At 35.4% G+C, this 17,640-nt stretch overlaps 1 protein-coding gene across 1 annotated transcript; it reads left to right on the top strand.

Moving 5' to 3' along the window:
* The first annotated feature begins 253 nt into the window (after positions 1-253).
* On the top strand, positions 254-13,453 carry Polr3F (RNA polymerase III subunit F). The gene is made up of 7 exons (XM_083137293.1): positions 254-401; positions 3,705-3,823; positions 6,402-6,519; positions 7,356-7,604; positions 8,941-9,192; positions 10,224-10,388; positions 13,045-13,453. The coding sequence occupies exons 2-7, from the start codon at positions 3,738-3,740 to the stop codon at positions 13,117-13,119; spliced, it is 945 nt and encodes a 314-aa protein (XP_082993419.1). The 5' UTR covers positions 254-401; positions 3,705-3,737; the 3' UTR covers positions 13,120-13,453.
* The last annotated feature ends 4,187 nt before the right edge of the window (positions 13,454-17,640 follow it).

The raw sequence follows: 17,640 nt of genomic DNA on the forward strand, positions 1-17,640 counted from the left end.
CAATGTACAAGTACAATGTAAGTTGACCTTGTGATTTGAGGTCCTACTATTCCTACACCGGAAAGCAAATTGAAACATCCACGTACTTTTTGCAGTTTAACTATTTATACTATATAAATAGATTATATGAGATAATAAATAGTATGATCAGTTTAAATCAGTATCTTTTCTGAAGAAAAAAGTTTTCAAGCTACAAACTTTCTATGCAGTGCGGGATAATTAGTAAGATCTCTTAATCATCTGGGCTATGCACATGGACATAACATGAGCTAAGGCGCTGTACATGAGCCGTCTGTTTTGAATAACTGTTTATGTTAAGGAGAATATTTGCATTGATACAAAATATTCGATGTTGTAGCTTTGTCTGCTATTCATTCGCCTTTTTTGTGCAAATGCGAAAGGTTTGTGAAAACAAATTATTACTAATACGGGACGAAGTGGTGTACCAAATTCTACTTTGCACTCATGAAATTTTTCTGGAATCATATTACATTATTTCTATGAGAGTATAAGCGAGCCATTTGATATATATTTTTTGTGTTACTAATCTGGGTATAATTTAACAATACAGGGAATTTCTCCAATTTGTTTGAAATTTCGGATACTTACTAATTTAGATCTCCTAATCTCGAATCTGCACTTAAAATTTGGCGCTCACGTATAGAAATTCCTAAATTATGGCTAGCCCCACGAACCATTGGCGCGTGGTTAGGTTAGGTTAGGTTAGGAAACATAGTTACATTTTAGGGTCGTAGTAATATCAGGAATATATATATTTCGTTCTTTAAGTATTCGAAACGGAAAATCTTGCGATAAATAATGAGCAATTGTGCATTGTCGGTTGCGATGACTGACACTCTTATTTTGCAAGTTTGACACGTGAGCGCCAAATTTTAACTTCAGATTCGTGATTAGGAGCCCTAATTTAGTGAGTATGCCGAATTTCAAACAAAATGGAGAAATTCCCGGTATTGTCAAAGCCGGGAATCGGCTGTAACTCGTTTATTCTGTAATTGTTGACATTCGTACTTACTTATTCTGCATTGCGAAAGATTGTTTAACAAGGGATTTTGCTTTTGTTTTTAACGAAATTAGTATATATTGTCGACATATCGAGTAATTATTGTTCGTTCTTTTCTCGCTTCCTGAACATGCAAAATGGTGGGCAAATCTTGACTAGCGTTGTGTTTCAAACGGCAAAGCGGTGTTTCAACCTTCTTAACAGAAAAATTCCCGCATTACCCCAAAAACCATTCACGATAGCCCCACGCATCATCACAGTAAGGTTAGGGTAGGTTGCTTTAGGTTGGGCAATATAATGAAAAAAACTGTTTGTTTGGAAACACTTACCGGGGATTACGTCATCAGATGCTCGCAACATCCAGTTCAAGTACATGGGTGGAAATGCAAGCAACAGCTTTCGTGCATCGGACGGACATTATTATAGAAAAATACATGAATTAGCAGTGAAATACATTGAAAAATGCCAGAAAACACTATTACGACCTTCCGAAATTACACAGAAACTCAATTGCATAAGTACTTTCTCCTGTAATTTTGAAGCAATCCGATTCCCGGGTTTGACAGTTTTACCGAAGGGAGAATTGCATTAGTGTCCGAGCTCTACTCACAGCTAGGATGGTGGTATAATGGATGCTCTTTTACTACAGTCCAGAGTTGTAATCAGTATTCGTAAATGGCATCAATATTTGATATAAAAATCAATGTATGAGTTCAAGCTTAAAATGGGCTACAGACCTCCTCCCCTTCCTTTTTTTTTAGGCAAATGACAAATGACGTTTCCCCCTTCAGTTTACTGGTCTTCTTGGGGTATTCTCAAATATATATATACATATGGGCAACTATGAACACATCTTCTAGTGTTTAGTTACACTTCACTAAATTTAACACTGTCTTGTGTAATGTTTGTTCAGTAAAAAATTACTATAGCACAAACAGATTTCTTCATTTTTACAGAAGAAACCAGTTACGGAAATAAGTTCCTGTAGCATTGTCTAACATCTGGAAGGTGTTTTCTGTCACGCGTGAATGTATCATAGCGGAAATTATTTTTTTTAAAACTATGTTTGCCTAACCTAACTAAACCTAACCTAACCTTACGTAATGTTTCTTGGGGATAGAACAAATTTTAACTATGTTTGCCTAACCTAACTAAACCTAACCTAATGTTACGTAATGTTTCTTGGTAAAATTCGTTCCATCCCCAAGAAACATTACGTAAGGTTAGGTTAGGCAAACATAGTTAAAAAGAATTAATTTCCGCTGTGATACATTCACACATGACAGAAAACACCTTCCAGATGTTAGACATTGCTGCAGGAACTTATTTCCGTATGTAGTTTCTTTTGTAAAAATGAAGAAATCTGTTTGTGCTATAGTAAATTTTTACTGTTTGTTCATATGAAAACTTGTAAAAATTGAAATTAAAATTCCAATCTCCGGGAAACGTCTCACATTTGTTTATTTTGTTATTTATCACATTCATATGTACGTGTTCTGCATTGCTAAGGATCCTTGAAGTTGGGATTTCGCTTTTTTCACGAATACAATTTCAATTTTCCACATATCGAGTAATTATTGTTCGTTTGTTTTTCACTTGCGTTACCCACAATATGGCGGGCAAATATGTGTATCATCAGTGGGTATGCAGTGTTTCCAACCTTCTTCACTGGGTTCGAAAACCCCATGAACCATGCATGTAGCCCCACACACCATTTACGGATAGCCCACAAACCATTCATAAATAGCCCCACAAACCATGCCAGGCAAGGTTAGGTTCTGTTAGGTTAGGCAAACATAGTTAAAATTGTGATCTTCAAAATTGTCATGTTCTTGCAAAAGAAGCAAGGTTGGAAACATTGACCGGGGGTTACACCATCAAACGCATGCAACATTTGGTTCACGTAGTGGAAGGACATAGAGGCAACAGCTTTTGTGCATCGGAGAGACATTAATCGTGAAAAATACATGATTTACCGGCCAAATAAATTAAATGATGGGGAAAAAACACTTCCACGACCTTTCGGTCTACAGAAACTCAGTTTGGTAAGTACTTTCTCCTGTAAAATTGAAGAAATACGTTTCCCGGAGATCAAAATTTTACCTTATTTTTATTTGTTCTCTCGGGAATATCAACCATACAGTGGCGTAGAAAAGTGCACAAGCTGAAAAGGGATACGTTGAAAAAGGTTTTCGCAGTTGGAAAAATCAAAACTTCCATTTGATTAGTCATAAGTTGAAGTTGATTCTCAATAATGGAATACATGAGATTCAGTAAACACTTATTCATCATATTTACACATTGTATCTCGCTTAATAATCAACTTTAAAAAATGCTTCCACTTGGAACATGGAGAGAAATTCATACTCTCAAATTTTGTTGGGGTTTTCTTTAGTAGCAGTGCCCATTCCGATGTTGAAATAAATGTACAACTGATGCGAAACTGTCATCCTCCCCTTAAAGTAAAATGTGTAACTCACTTAACAAATGATTTCATAGTTTGCTCAGATTGAAAGTCTGGTGATCAGTTAACAATGCATTCCCCAATATTTGTGATTTTTTTTTAATTTTAAAAATTCAGCTTTTTGAAAACTGAATGTGTTAATTGAAGGACACACTCGTAATACTTTTCTTAGGTTTGTTTCTTGTATCACTCCAGTAATTTAATGTTTCTACATTTTAGGAATGTGGGTAAGCTGTAGTTTGTAGTTACAAGATGGCTGCTTTCATCAAGAAAGAAGTAGAAGAAGATCCTGCTAGTGAAACACCAAGTTCAACGTCTGGGGCAGATATCGAACACAGGTATTATCACTGAGTAATACATGAAGTAATGCAACTAGTTGGTCATGGCCATCTGGATGAGGTATAATCTTCAGCTAACAAAATCAATCACCAAAGGACACATCGAAGAAAAGCTTTTTTTTTTCAATACAAAATATTAAAGAACTGATTATGTAGATGGTATGCTTTATCAATTTATTGCCATGAATGTACAGTTAACATAGAATTGTTGGTCTCACTTATATGCAACTGGTTCGTTTTTGTTTCTGTGTTCAATAGCCTACTTACAGAACATAATTTGGGTTACCCTGTATCTGACTGTTCAGTGGACGAACCCAGGTTCCAAGTTTTTCTGTTCAACTGATGTACATATGTATCATTCAATTATATACTGCATTACGAATTAAATAACTGTTATGTTGCAATTAGAGAATTGCACTGAAATAAAACGGTACACTAAATGAGCCCTTTTTTCATTGAATGAAAACTAATAATCATCTATTTAAGTGAAAGAAGACAAATGTGTATGATCATATATAATTGTCTTGTAATCAAGAGTCCTGGCTTCTACAAACGATAGAATCACATAGTGGTTTGAATTCCCCTTTAAACTGTAGGTCCTGTCCCAATTAGCCTACCTGTGCATAAAGAGAATTTAAAACATATATTCAAATGCTCATGTATGAGTATATTGCAGTATTTTTAAGACCTTATGATTAAATTTGCATTGCCATAGCAAATTGGCTTAACACACTGTCATCCACACCCTGTTAGTAGCACAAACTTCCCACACGTGGCATTCAGTTCCACCCAATCAAAACTAATGTTATGTACATGAATTATGAATGTAAATCGATGTTGAATTACACTAGCACTTACTGGATATCAGTTGAAATATATATCAACGCAAAAATGTCCATTTGAAAATTTTTATTGGCTTTTAAAAGAAATTAAGTACAAATAATAAGAGAAAGTATCTCGTAATGCACCAATACAATACTCTAAAAATAATTAAAACTTTGCCATATAATGAAGAAACTAAAGGGGAATCACTGTTCACAAAATTTTCAAAAGTATTTTTTAAAACTAATTGAAATCGTGAGTGTGATTCCATTTTGAAGTAAATACATGGCTAATAGTTATATGTAGTCAAATTACGGTTGGAGATTTTTATGGGCTCTACAATGCATTTCACGATGTCCTTGGTTTTATTATACATCTCAAAAGGGCCTTTTTTTTGGAATTTCACAGTACATTTCAAAACTGTGGACATAAAACATTTGGCTGTCATACATTGCGTAAAGTTTCATCCCATACTTTTGCTGGCATATATTGGATTTTGATTTTGATTTGATTTAGTTTATTTTACTTCGCGTTTTGTGCCTCTTGGCTAATTTGCGAAGATGGGGATGAGTGATGAAATGATGAAATTGATGAATGGACATTCACAAACAACCAAGCCCGACCGGGATTCGAACCCGGGACCCTTGGCGTCGCAGCGCGATGTGCTAACCACTCGGCCACAGAGTCGGGCAGCATATATTGGATAAACCCACAGCAACCACATAAGGGTTGTAACATCTCGTCAATTGTTACATGTTCTGACAATGAGTAATTTTTCTTTGTAATTTTCATTGAAAGTTGAATAGATTTTTCTTATTGCTGGGAGTTCATCAGTTGCTTCCCTGGTGTTTCTTGTTACTGAATAGTCAAATCTGAAAGCCTAAAGTTAGAATAGGAACCTATTATAGCTAAATCGTTCCAGTACCGTTTATTTTCCATTCACTTGATTTCCTTTGCAAATAGATGAAATTAACAAAATTCCAAAAAGTGCCATAATTTTAGCCTTTGATGTTTCTTTGAAATCCCTCTCCTTTATTTTCTTCTGCTACACCTTTGCAGCTTTGTGTTGAATGAACATATTCATGTATAACACAATTTTGTACACCATTTTTGCTAGTTAAAAATTTTAGAAATGCTTCTAACTCAGATTTAGCATCTCTTGCAATGTAAGTTGGCCCTGGCAGAACTTTTATTATGCTTTTAGCTCTTGTTCTGCTAGTAGGAAGGGCAAGCGAATTACTCAATCAAAATGTATCTTCGTCTTTTCCCAAAAATACATCGAAATCAGTAAATTCACTCACTGGAAGGTCGATGCAATCCTCATCTCCTGACTGCTCACTTTCACGTAAATGGTTGTCAATATTCTTTACCTCTTCTTCACCTTCACTTTCATCAGAAAAATCCTAGTTGGGAGGATGTGACATGAAAATTTTCTTTAACTGGGACATAGCATCCCCCCTCCAATTCTCTCCATTTCAAGAACTGGGAGCTTTAACTCCCCCTGCCCCCTCCTCTCAAGGAAAAGTACTTACATCAGTAAAATGATCAGAAATTTTACCACTATGCTGATAAACCCATCATTGGTGGATATTAATGGAATTCTCATTATGGAACTAATCCCTAAAATAAATTTGGAGAACTCTTACAACTGTTCAAAATTTTATTTTCCAGTTTCATTATTCAAACCATTATCTATTTTCCAGGGTACCTTATAATTGATTGCATTTATTTACAAGCTGCTTGTTATTTCTGGCAGGATAATTGCCCTGGCTCAGAATGCTCCAAAAGGAATTTCTGACAAGGACATACAAACTGAAATCCCAGAACTACAGGCAAAAGATAGGGCAGCAATTATCAACAAGCTCTTATCTCAGGTTTGCAAATTTTGTAACTTTTCATTTTTTAAAAAAATTGGTTAATCCAGAATGAGTTTTCAGCAGTTCTTTTTTGCTACATTCAGCATTTTTATTAAAATATTTTAATATAACTGTTACATAGAAGTAAGCCAATTAAAAGAAAATAGACTTCACATGATTCCAATTGCTGATATTTTTGTTGTTTCAACTCAGTAACCCATCAAATTGATTTTCTAACATCGGTTTATAACTTTGTTTATAGTGAGAGATAAATTGTGTTTTTTTGTTACCATCTTTGCTGATTTTGGCAAATTTCAGTAAAAATTTAAGCTTTCTTTTTCTTAAAGATGTATGCTGTGCGTGTGTTGGTTTTCCATTCTTGTCTTGGATGGTATGTGTTATTTTAGGATATTTTATTTACTATATTGGGTTAAATAAATAATATATCTGGCACAACTCTTATGAATTCTACAAGATATTAATAAAGCAAATGATGAAGACAACCAGGATTTTGGGGGGCGGGATTCAAATGTTCAGTTAATTGAAAATTATTTCATACTTGATCAGTTCTGAACACCAGATTTTATTCTTTGTCTACAGTGTATTTTTTATAATTATAGTGTTTTTGTATTCATTTCTTGTTTATGTGCCGTAAGTATTTGTGGTTATTTTAGTTTTCGGAGCATTTGCACAAATCACTCTATAAATGCACCTTGGATGAACTTTGCAGTCTGTAAAGGGTTAGACAAATACTCGTCCATAAATATAATATGTTTGCGGTGCTGGCTCATTATGTGTGTTGCATCCGTACCACCTGTATATTTAATTCATGGTATTGTACATTTCTTTTTCAGGGTTATTTTGACTTATTTCATCAAGGAGGGGTCCTGACTTATAAACTAAAGGACCCTGCAAAAACACAGAAAATCAAAGGGGCAGACAATGAAGAGAAGATTGTGTATAGCATAATTGAAGAAGCTGGCAATAAGGGAATTTGGATCAGAGACATAAGATACAAATCAAATCTGGTTCCGACTCAGTTGAACAAGATTTTGAAGAATTTAGAGAGCAAGAAATTAATTAAAGCAGTGAAGTCTGTTGCTGTAAGTACTTTTATGATTTACTCAAACTCTGTATAGGAATTGTGAAGATATGATGTTTGATTTTTCGTGTCCCTATACTTGTATTGCTTCCAAAAATAAACAGAGTTTGCATACATGCAAATATATGCCAAATGTGTCAAAATTCTTGACTAATTAATAATTTGTAACTTTATCAAGCATATTTACTTCAATAATGAGCTATGATAACATTAAGGAAAAACATCCAAATTTGCACTTCATTAACATTACCAACACTATCAATGACAAAATGAGTAAGAAAAATATGTATTAGTCTTCGTACCAAAACTTATTCCATCCTTTGCAAACAAATCGTGCTTGTATCTGATCGTATCAGGGAGAAAATCCATTAGTGGTGGCACAATTTTATCACCAAAATGCTACTTATATACTGCTTTTCATCCATAAATGTGTTCGGTTTTTATACCAGGATGTTAATATTTTATTCAACCATAATTTTGCATCCATAATTATGAGTAATATTACTAATACAGTGATATGCCTGTATCAGGAATATCCATGTACTGATTATACATTTTTACTTTTATAATATGAGGCTCGGTCAATAAATAACAAGGCAGAGGATATTTCACGCTACTGACATAACGAACCTCAGAAGTATTGTCCGCCACTGTTTAGGCATTTATCCCATTGTGACACCAGTCGCAAAATGTCATGCTCGTAGAACTCCTTTGGCTGCTGGTGGAACCAATTGCGCTCGTACTCCTTGATGTCATCGTCCAATTGAAACCGTTGTTCCGCAGTGCTTTTTTGAGCTCATCGAAAATGTGGAAGTCACACGGGAACAGATCTGTACTATAGGGGGGTGGCTCAGGACTTCCTACTTGAATTTTTTCAGACATTCCTTTGTTGGCGTTTGCTGTATGTGGTTTAGCGTTGCCGTGCAATAGGACAACACCACGAGAAAGGTGACCCCCATATATCCTATCCATTTGTCGATGGATTTCACGACCCCCTACACCTTCTGCTGTCAAGAAGCGCACAACACCCCGCTGCTTCTCTTTGGATACTTCCATTACGCATTGCAGTCAAACACGGAATGACTGGACATGGCCGCTGCTCGGTTAGCAGTCTTTGCGCATACCTTGCCAGACACGTAACGCCATCTAGTGGGAAAACGTGCACGAATCAGTTTCGTCACACCTGCACCTCCATTTTGGGCCCGTCGACCCATTTCTAACTACCATAGTTTTGGTGTAATATCCTCTGCCTCGTTATTTATTGACTGAGCCTAATATAATTGATGTTAATGGTGATACAACCAAATAATCTTTCTAAACATTAATTTCTTCCAAAGGCTACAAAGAAGAAAGTGTACATGTTATATAACTTGGAACCAGACCGCTCCGTGACTGGTGGTGCGTGGTATTGTGATCAAGACTTTGAATCAGAATTTGTTGATGTTCTCAACCAGCAGTGCTACAGGTACCTTCAGCAGAAGGTGGAAAACACCAAAGATTACAAGGGAGGGCCAATAGCAGCACAGAATATTGCCTATACCTCATCCAAAGATGTGTGGAAATATATTGCTGAGCTAGGAATTAGCAAAGTTAGTACAGGGTAACTTTATTTTTTTGTGTTTGCTTTTTACGAATAATTGATGTAAAAGTTTTGTAATGAATACTGATATTTGAATATGTAATGCAGGAGAATTAAATCTGGGAACATAAAATCAATATTGAAATTTAGGCACTCACAGGAGATGTACTACGTAGAAATTTTCAGTGAAAAATGCAGGCTCGACCAGGACTCGAACCCGGTTCTCTGGCATACTGTGCCATTGCTCTAACCATTGAGCTACCAAGCCGGCCTGAGCTCACCTGATTTTTCGCTATCGCTGTTTTACCTGTGTGGAATCGTCTCTGCGAGTGCTACCGCAACGCGATCTGTTGCCTTTTGAAACACAGTAGACTTCGACGTTGCCTGGTTCCTCCCAGTGTAGAGATGTTAACTATTTAAAATTAGGCACACACGTAGTACATCTCTTGTATGTATGTATATTAATGTATAAAGATACATTAATATACATGCTACCAAATAAACAAAACCCCTATCTCAAAAGAAAGAGAACCAGCCTCCGTGGTGGAGTGGTTATCACAACAGGCTACGACACTAGGGTTCCCGGGTTTGATTTCCAGCATGGGCATGGGTGTTCTATGTGAGTGTCCCTTCATTAATTTAATCATATCATCTCTCATCCTCATCTTTGTGATTAGCTGAAAGTGTCAGAAACTAAATAAACTAAATCAATCAAAAGAAATTCAGGGTCATTTGAAAGTCTCATTGACATTTTAATTGAAAAGAATATATCTTTGTTGTTACTAGAGACTTCATCTTCCTACTGATTACTTTCTTTTTGTACTCCACTTCCCCTTTCTTACCCTCCCCCAGCTTTCACTTAACTTTCATTTACATGGTAGAATTCTTTGGTAGGATAGTTGTCACATGCTGCCCTGGAAACAACAGAAAAATTTACGATTTTTGATAGCCTCAGTTGAGTGCAAGTTTGCCTTATTATTTCTATGTATATATTTAGAATTGTTGTTGTATGGGGTATTTTGATGTATATTTATGTTACAGGTTCAGTTGTCATTGGACGACATAGAGACCATTTTAAATACGCTTGTATATGATGGAAAGGTCGAAAGCACCATTGCGATGGGAGACGGTGGTAAATTATATCGTGCTGTGGAATATCTTTTGCCACCACCAGGACTTGTTCGTGTTCCATGTGGTGTTTGTCCTGTAAGTATAAATGAATTTGTACCTAATTTGTAAATTTAATACATGATAATTGTGTAGTACAATGTATAGGAGGAAAATATGTACAAGTTATTAGGTGCTGTTGGAAATATAGATAGCATAAATATTGTATTAGTCTATTTGATGTTCATTTCCAAATTGCCCTCATATATGTTACAAACAATTAACGAAAAATGCAGGGTTAATCAAAAAGAAGGAGAAGATTACAAATCTTTGTTGTGGTAACATGGTAAAAGATACAAACTTGTACTATGCGTCACAGGAGAGATTAACAATCAAGGTTTTAATAACCCACGTAGAATTTACATTGAAACTTCCACGGCAGTGCAAGCAACATGGCGACTCCCTAGGAGAAGTTGTTCTGCAGGCTGCAGATCGCTAATTGTAATTCCATAGTGCAAGTGCAACATGCATTCTGACCTTGATTTAACAAGAAGGTGCCGTTCCATAAGCAAATTTTATGTGGAACATGGTTGCATCTGCAAAGGGGAAGTCATCCCATTTTAGACCTTGTAGACTATTTGAGCATGCATGGAATGAAATTGATTATCAGCATTTGTCACATCACAGATGGTTTACTATCTCCAGTGACATATACAAGTTTGTATCCTTTACCATGCCCACTAGAGTGCTGCCTATTCGGCAAATAATTCGCATGGGCAACGCTAGATGGCACACAGAATTGATAGTTATTCTGCTCGAGCGAGAAACGACCGAAGAGCACAATACACTCTAACTCTATTAGTGGACATATTTCCAAAATTTGTCTATGGTAGTGGGCCCTCAAATATGGATCGTGAAGTAAATGAGGAAGTGAAATTGAAAAGTAAGTGAACATAGTCATCATTATATCTTACCGAGATATGTGAAAATGAAACAGATGATTATAGGCTGAAACTACCTAGACTGACATTTTCATGTTTTCACTTGTGGGAATTACTCACTTTTGGAAACAATAAGTATTTCTAAAAAATAAATGGAGTATACTCACATTACGTAAGTAAACGATTTTTATTTTTTAAAAATACTTATTGCTGGACTGACATTTTATGTTTCTACGATTATTTTTACATTGAAATGATCAATTGAATGTCATAACTGCATTTTATTATTTTGCAGAATATGATTATCCTTTTCGGTAAGTGAACAATGTGCACATACTTCTTGCACTGAGATACGATATTTGTAATTTCTTATGCAGGTCTGTCAGCATGTGTATACATTTTACGTTTCGGTCTGTATATGTGCTGTATTTGAGTCTTACATAATATACAAAATTATTATTTAGAATTGTAATTGCATGGACTGGTTTATTTCCATGTATGGGTTTTAGGTTGACAGTGCTGCTTTCTAGGCTCTGAAATATGGGATGATGCCAATCATTCCACTACGAGTGTGGTACGCTTGAGCGAATGAAAGTTGGCCGATGCAGTACTCTAATGCCCACAATAAAGGTTTGCAAGCTAATCCTTTTTGAATAACCCTGTGTAATCAACCTGCGTAGGCTACTTCATGGAATAGAGTTCAGACAAACACAATCCAAGATTTCATGTTGGATGCGGTAAACGTGGTTTAAAATTACTTAGTGAAATTTAGAATTTTCATATTTCAACATTGCACAATTTAATCCAAGATGTTGAAATTTAATGCAAAATAATAATAAGAAAAAATGTCAATTCAGTCCCAATTAGCCTATCTAAGCATCAACTGGACTTGAAACAAATTCTTTATTTCTCCTTCATAGTGATTCATTATCTTGTCTCTCCACTAGTTTTTCCATTGGTGTTTTTGTTCTGTATTTCCTTTGCTCTAAACTTCCTTCTAATCTAAAAATATTGGGTTTCTAACGGATGTTTACTGGGATCTATTATTGTCCATGACATATATTTTTAAAACTTCTATTATCCCCCCCACCCTCACAATAATCTTACTGCTTAAAAATTTCTCAGTATTTCATGTGGGTATGATCCGTAAGGTTATAAATTTTGTATTGCCTCCACAAGCTAAAGAACCAGAGTACTACAGAGTGATACCCCGATTTTATGTTCCAGGATTTTACATTTTCCCGCATTATACATTCAATTTTGATGGTCCCAATTGAGCAAAATGTTATAAAATTTTCCTCGATTTTACATTTTCTTGCATTTTAAGTTTTTTATCAGCTGGTCCTCTGAAAAACATAAAATTGAGGTTCCACTGTACATTTACAATGAGACACTTTAACAAGGACTGTTTGATACGCAGATCCTGTCTATTCTGTTTTTTTTACCAATAATAAACGTTTAAATGATTAAACATTGAGAATAAAGAAAGTAAACAACAATGGAAGTGCTTAGTTTTACATTTTTAATTGTTAACATATTACAACTTTGTGGTATTGCCACTTTATTGTTGTCAAGAAATGTTTAACATCTGAGTAATTTGAAAAGTTGAAACAAGGGGGTTAATTATATACTGCCATGACAGTTACAGTGGCTTCTTTGTATCATCGGTAAAGGTTTGGAATAAATTGCAATTATGTGGGTTTTTATGTTACAGATATGCAGATGCAGTAATGGGCAAATTTATATTGAGCATGTAAACTTTATAGGTAATTAGACATTGTATTGATTAATATATTTTTATTTTGTCATTTTAGGTAATGCGGCATTGCTGTGATATTGGTTCTGTAAATCCTAAAAAGTGTGTGTACATAAAAGAATGGCTTGAATAAAGATGATAGCATTAACTTTTTGGTCGTCATTATACCAGTTCCTTGGTAGAATATGTTGAGTATGTATACATATTGCTCTCATTGTTCAAATAGTTTAAAAATACAATACTTCAAATCTCAGAATTACAATATCACTTTTGTCTGTTTTTCCTGGATGCTAGTTGTGAACTACTACATATGAAAACAAAGCAGCTGTATGTATTATTCATATTGAATAAAAAGGTCACTGTTAAAACGTTTGACCATTCAAGTATTTGAGATAAAATAAAATACAAATAACTCAGCCTAAACCTTATTGATCTTTTTTAATACAGTGCTTTTCATGGTCGCGTAGTCCGTGGAGCAGCACCTAGCGTACCGGCCAGTGAGAACGCATCTGCCAGCATTTAGACCCACAGCTGTACGCTGACGCTGACCTTGGCACTGGATGTGTCAATGCTTCAGTATCCAGATAGCTGGTGTCCAGTGTGCGTTATAGAGTATTTTAGATTTTTTGTTTTAGTTTATGTATTACTAGTGCTTTCCTGCAGTCTAATAATGCCACGCTATACATACAATTTAAAACAATGAAATTTTATGTACAACTCTTATGTCATTACGAATTCTTGTAGGGAAGTTTCAGGGCGTTTTTCAGCAGAATTCCCAGGTGTTCCTGTTCCACACACAGTGTTCAAAAACTTGTGAAAAAATGTCTGTTCTTCATAAGAAGCGAAGGGTGAAATGGCATATGCTTACTGAGAAGAAAATAGACAATGTTGGAGCATGATTGGAACATACTCCTCAAAAATCCTCCAGTGCCTTGCACAAGACACAGACATATTTCAATGAGGTCTACTTGGCGAGCTACGTAGCTTTTAAACCTGAAGCCATACATTAGAATAATTGGAAGAAAATTTCAGGAAAGAAACTGAAGCAATTTCGCAAATGAAACTGATACCTATTAGTAAAAAATTCCTAAAAAGATGCCATAAATGTGTGGATGCAGGACGACAACATGTTCAACACCTCTTGTAACAAAGTATGTGCTCTTTTTAATTGTATATGTCAATGTAATTGTACGAGCTTATTTCATTAAATAGCTAGCGGTTCCAGTTACGCAGATGTTGCATCCAGTTTGCTACCACATATGCTCTCATAGCCTGGCACGCTAGCCACTGCTCCACGGATGACTTGACCATGAAAAAGAAGAGAGATGAGAAGTACTTGGGGTAGGATGACATGTCCTTTCCCCTTGTAACAATATTTATTGTTTGTTAATTGCCTTTCTTGTTGTACAAATGTTTATTGTTATTAATCTTAATCTCTGTTATTTAGTATGTGATTCTTGTGTTATTTAATATTTAGACCTATCACTGATAATGTCAGGATAGTGACTAACCTGTATATACATATCTTGTAAGAGTTGTTGCCATGGGAAATATGACTGTGTTTTGTCTTTTCTTTTTCTGACTTTGTATCCCTAATTACCCTCCTCACGAATCCCAATCCTCCTATTATGTGGATTCTTTACGTATATGCCAGAAGATGTAACTTGATGAATTAGTGAACACTGAACAGTATTTTGTTTTCTTTTTTTCCTTTGTGTGGATAACAAATGCATAGTGAACCAACACTTCAGACAACATGACCAAAATCAACTCACAATTGATAGGGTCAGTAAAAAATAATAAGAAGAAGTTTTCGGGCTTTGCGTTTTAATTCCTGCCATAGGAATTCCTCAAGGTGCACCCTTGAGTCCTTTATTATTTAATATCTACACAAATGAAATTCATTCCTTACCTCTTTACCCATTCCAGATAGTACAATATGCAGATGATTTCTGTTTTTACTGTACTATAGATGATGCAACCCAAGGCGTAATCAAAACGCAGAGTTTAATTAGCATCATAGGAGAATGGTTTCATAATGCAGGATTAACCTTTAGTGAAAATAAATCCAAAATTATTTGTTTTAATAACAAACACGCAGACAAGTTATCCCAATAATATTTTACAAATTTCTGACATCCCAGTGACAGATTCTCACAAATATTTAGGTGTGCATTTTGATAGACGTTTTACATGGGATACACACATTTTATATTTATTAAACAAAGGACAAAAGTTTTTTAAACATAATTCGTAGCATGACAACAACCAAATGGGGTGGCCACCCAAAAATTTTACTTCTTTTTTATAAAAATTGCTTTCGCTCATTTTTCGACTGCAGCTTTCAGCTAAGGGGAAGCAAAATCTAGTCTACTCGGCAAAATAGATATATTACAAAGAAAAGCATTGAGAATTTGTCTAGGTCTTGTGCAATAAAGCCCCAATGTAAGTGTTTATATGGAGAGTAAAGAAACATCTTGAGTCACAGACAGATTCAATTAACAATAAAATTCCTCCTTAAATCATGGGAAAATCATCCTCATCCATTTAATAAATTGTTTGAAATACAAAAACAATGGGCTGAAGCCGAGGTAATAAATCCTCATACCACCTCATTTTTTTTTGTGTACTGTCATTACTTATTTCCAGAACTTCAATCTAACACTTTCACTCTCTTACATCCTTTGATTTATCAACTGGATATTCCATTATATACTCAATGTTCAATTCACTTCAGAGATCTAGGTTTACATGCATTGTACAGAGAAAAATGGCCAAGGCATGTAATGATTTACACCGATGGTTCAAAGAATAACAAAGGTGTAGGATGTGCCTATTACATCCCAGAGAAAAACATTTATCAACAATTTAGATTATAGATTCATCTATTTTTACTGTGGAAAGTTATGCTCTATTCAAAGCCTTACAATGTGGAATACCTGAAGATTTTTTAAAAAATCATCTTCGTACAGATTCTCTGAGTGTTCTTCAAGCATTATCTACATCTTATCCCAAATTATGTCATCAATCATATCTTATTATTTTAATTATTCAACAAGTTCAATTTGCTTGCAAAAGGAACATTGACATACAATTCAGTTATGTTAAAGCACATAATATTAACGTAGGAAATGATCGAGTGGACTTATATGCTAAACAGGCCAGAGATTTACAACTCCTAAGTCTCAATAGATTAATGTATACAGATTTATTACCAGGAGTGAAAATCAAAATTATGGAACGAATGGTGCGTGTGTGCATGAGTGGGTGGGTGGGGTGGGTGTTTTTTTCAATATCCATCCACAGGCCTTGGAATGAAAATCTTCAAATGTGATGCATGGGGCTCAAGTTTTTCCAATGATGCAAATGCAACAATGAAACTACATGGGGCATGGAACAGTGTACCACACACGGTGACGTGCACTGAGGTAGCAGAGATAGATCAATCAATCTCACATCTCGAATTATATTCAAATCACAATATATATTGTCTTGTTAAAGTCAGCACAGCTCATATGCAACACCTTCTTTTCCACCTGCTTATCGTCCATCGGTGTTCTCCGCGGGCAAAACTGGCTGGATACCCTAGCTCGCTCTTCTTCCGCCTGACCAGTTTCCAGGTAGAAACGACGGCCCGAAGGAAAAGGAAGATTTCTACCTCTACCGCCCTTGCCCCCGCTACAATGGTTGAAAGCCCAGGCTTTCAGGTCCCCCTATCTATCTCCTATAGGACATATAGGGGATTGGTTTCTCATAGATTTTTTTGTAAATCCTCTAAAGAACCCGGGGTAAAATTTTCTGCAGTACTTATGTTCTCTGTATTTACACAACATTATGCGTTGTACAATATGTATGTATAATATGGGATGTAGTTTTATTATTTATGAAATGGGAATGTGTTATGTGCAGACAATAATGTTATGCTTTCTTTCTTTTTTTTCAAGTATGGAATATATAATGATTAAATTACAAATATGTGCTTGGGCTCTCTCTCACTCTCATTTTAGTAGTGTTTTATTTAAATATACTACTCTTGGCCTCTAACAGTCATAAATACGGATGTATTTATTTGGGCAAGAGAACGCGTGATCATATTGTTGTTGGTTTGGTTTATTTTACTTCTCTTTTCTGCCACATTTGGTTATCGCGAAAATGAGGATGAGTGATGATATGATGAAATTGATGAAGGTACTTCATATGAACAATCCAGGCCAGGATTCGAACCCGTGATGAGTGCGGATTCTTGTCCTATGTGTTGTACTCTGCAGTGAATAATGAAATAATTTGGAATGAAAAATGTATCTCAGAACTCAAAAAGCCAAATGAATATTATTGAAGAAACTACAGAAAAGTGTGTTTTGTTTCTGTGCATAAAGTGGACTTAAAACACCAAATCAACCAACCGCAGGGGAGTGGTTATCACAGCACGCTACGACACCAGGAGTTCCGGGTTCGAACCCCATCCTGGGCATGGCTGTTCTTTGTGTTTGTCCCTTCATTAATTTTATCGTATCATCTTTGCAATTAACCAAATGTGACAAAAAAGCGACGCTAACTAACAAAAATGAAATCAAATCATTGATTGATTGCTCGATTTGGTTTATTTTACTTCGCTTTTCCGCCACTTTTGGCTAATCGCGAAGATGATACGATA

This window comes from Lepisma saccharinum, chromosome 16, assembly GCF_977018435.1.
Source record: "Lepisma saccharinum chromosome 16, izLepSacc3.1, whole genome shotgun sequence".
Taxonomy (NCBI): domain Eukaryota; kingdom Metazoa; phylum Arthropoda; class Insecta; order Zygentoma; family Lepismatidae; genus Lepisma; species Lepisma saccharinum.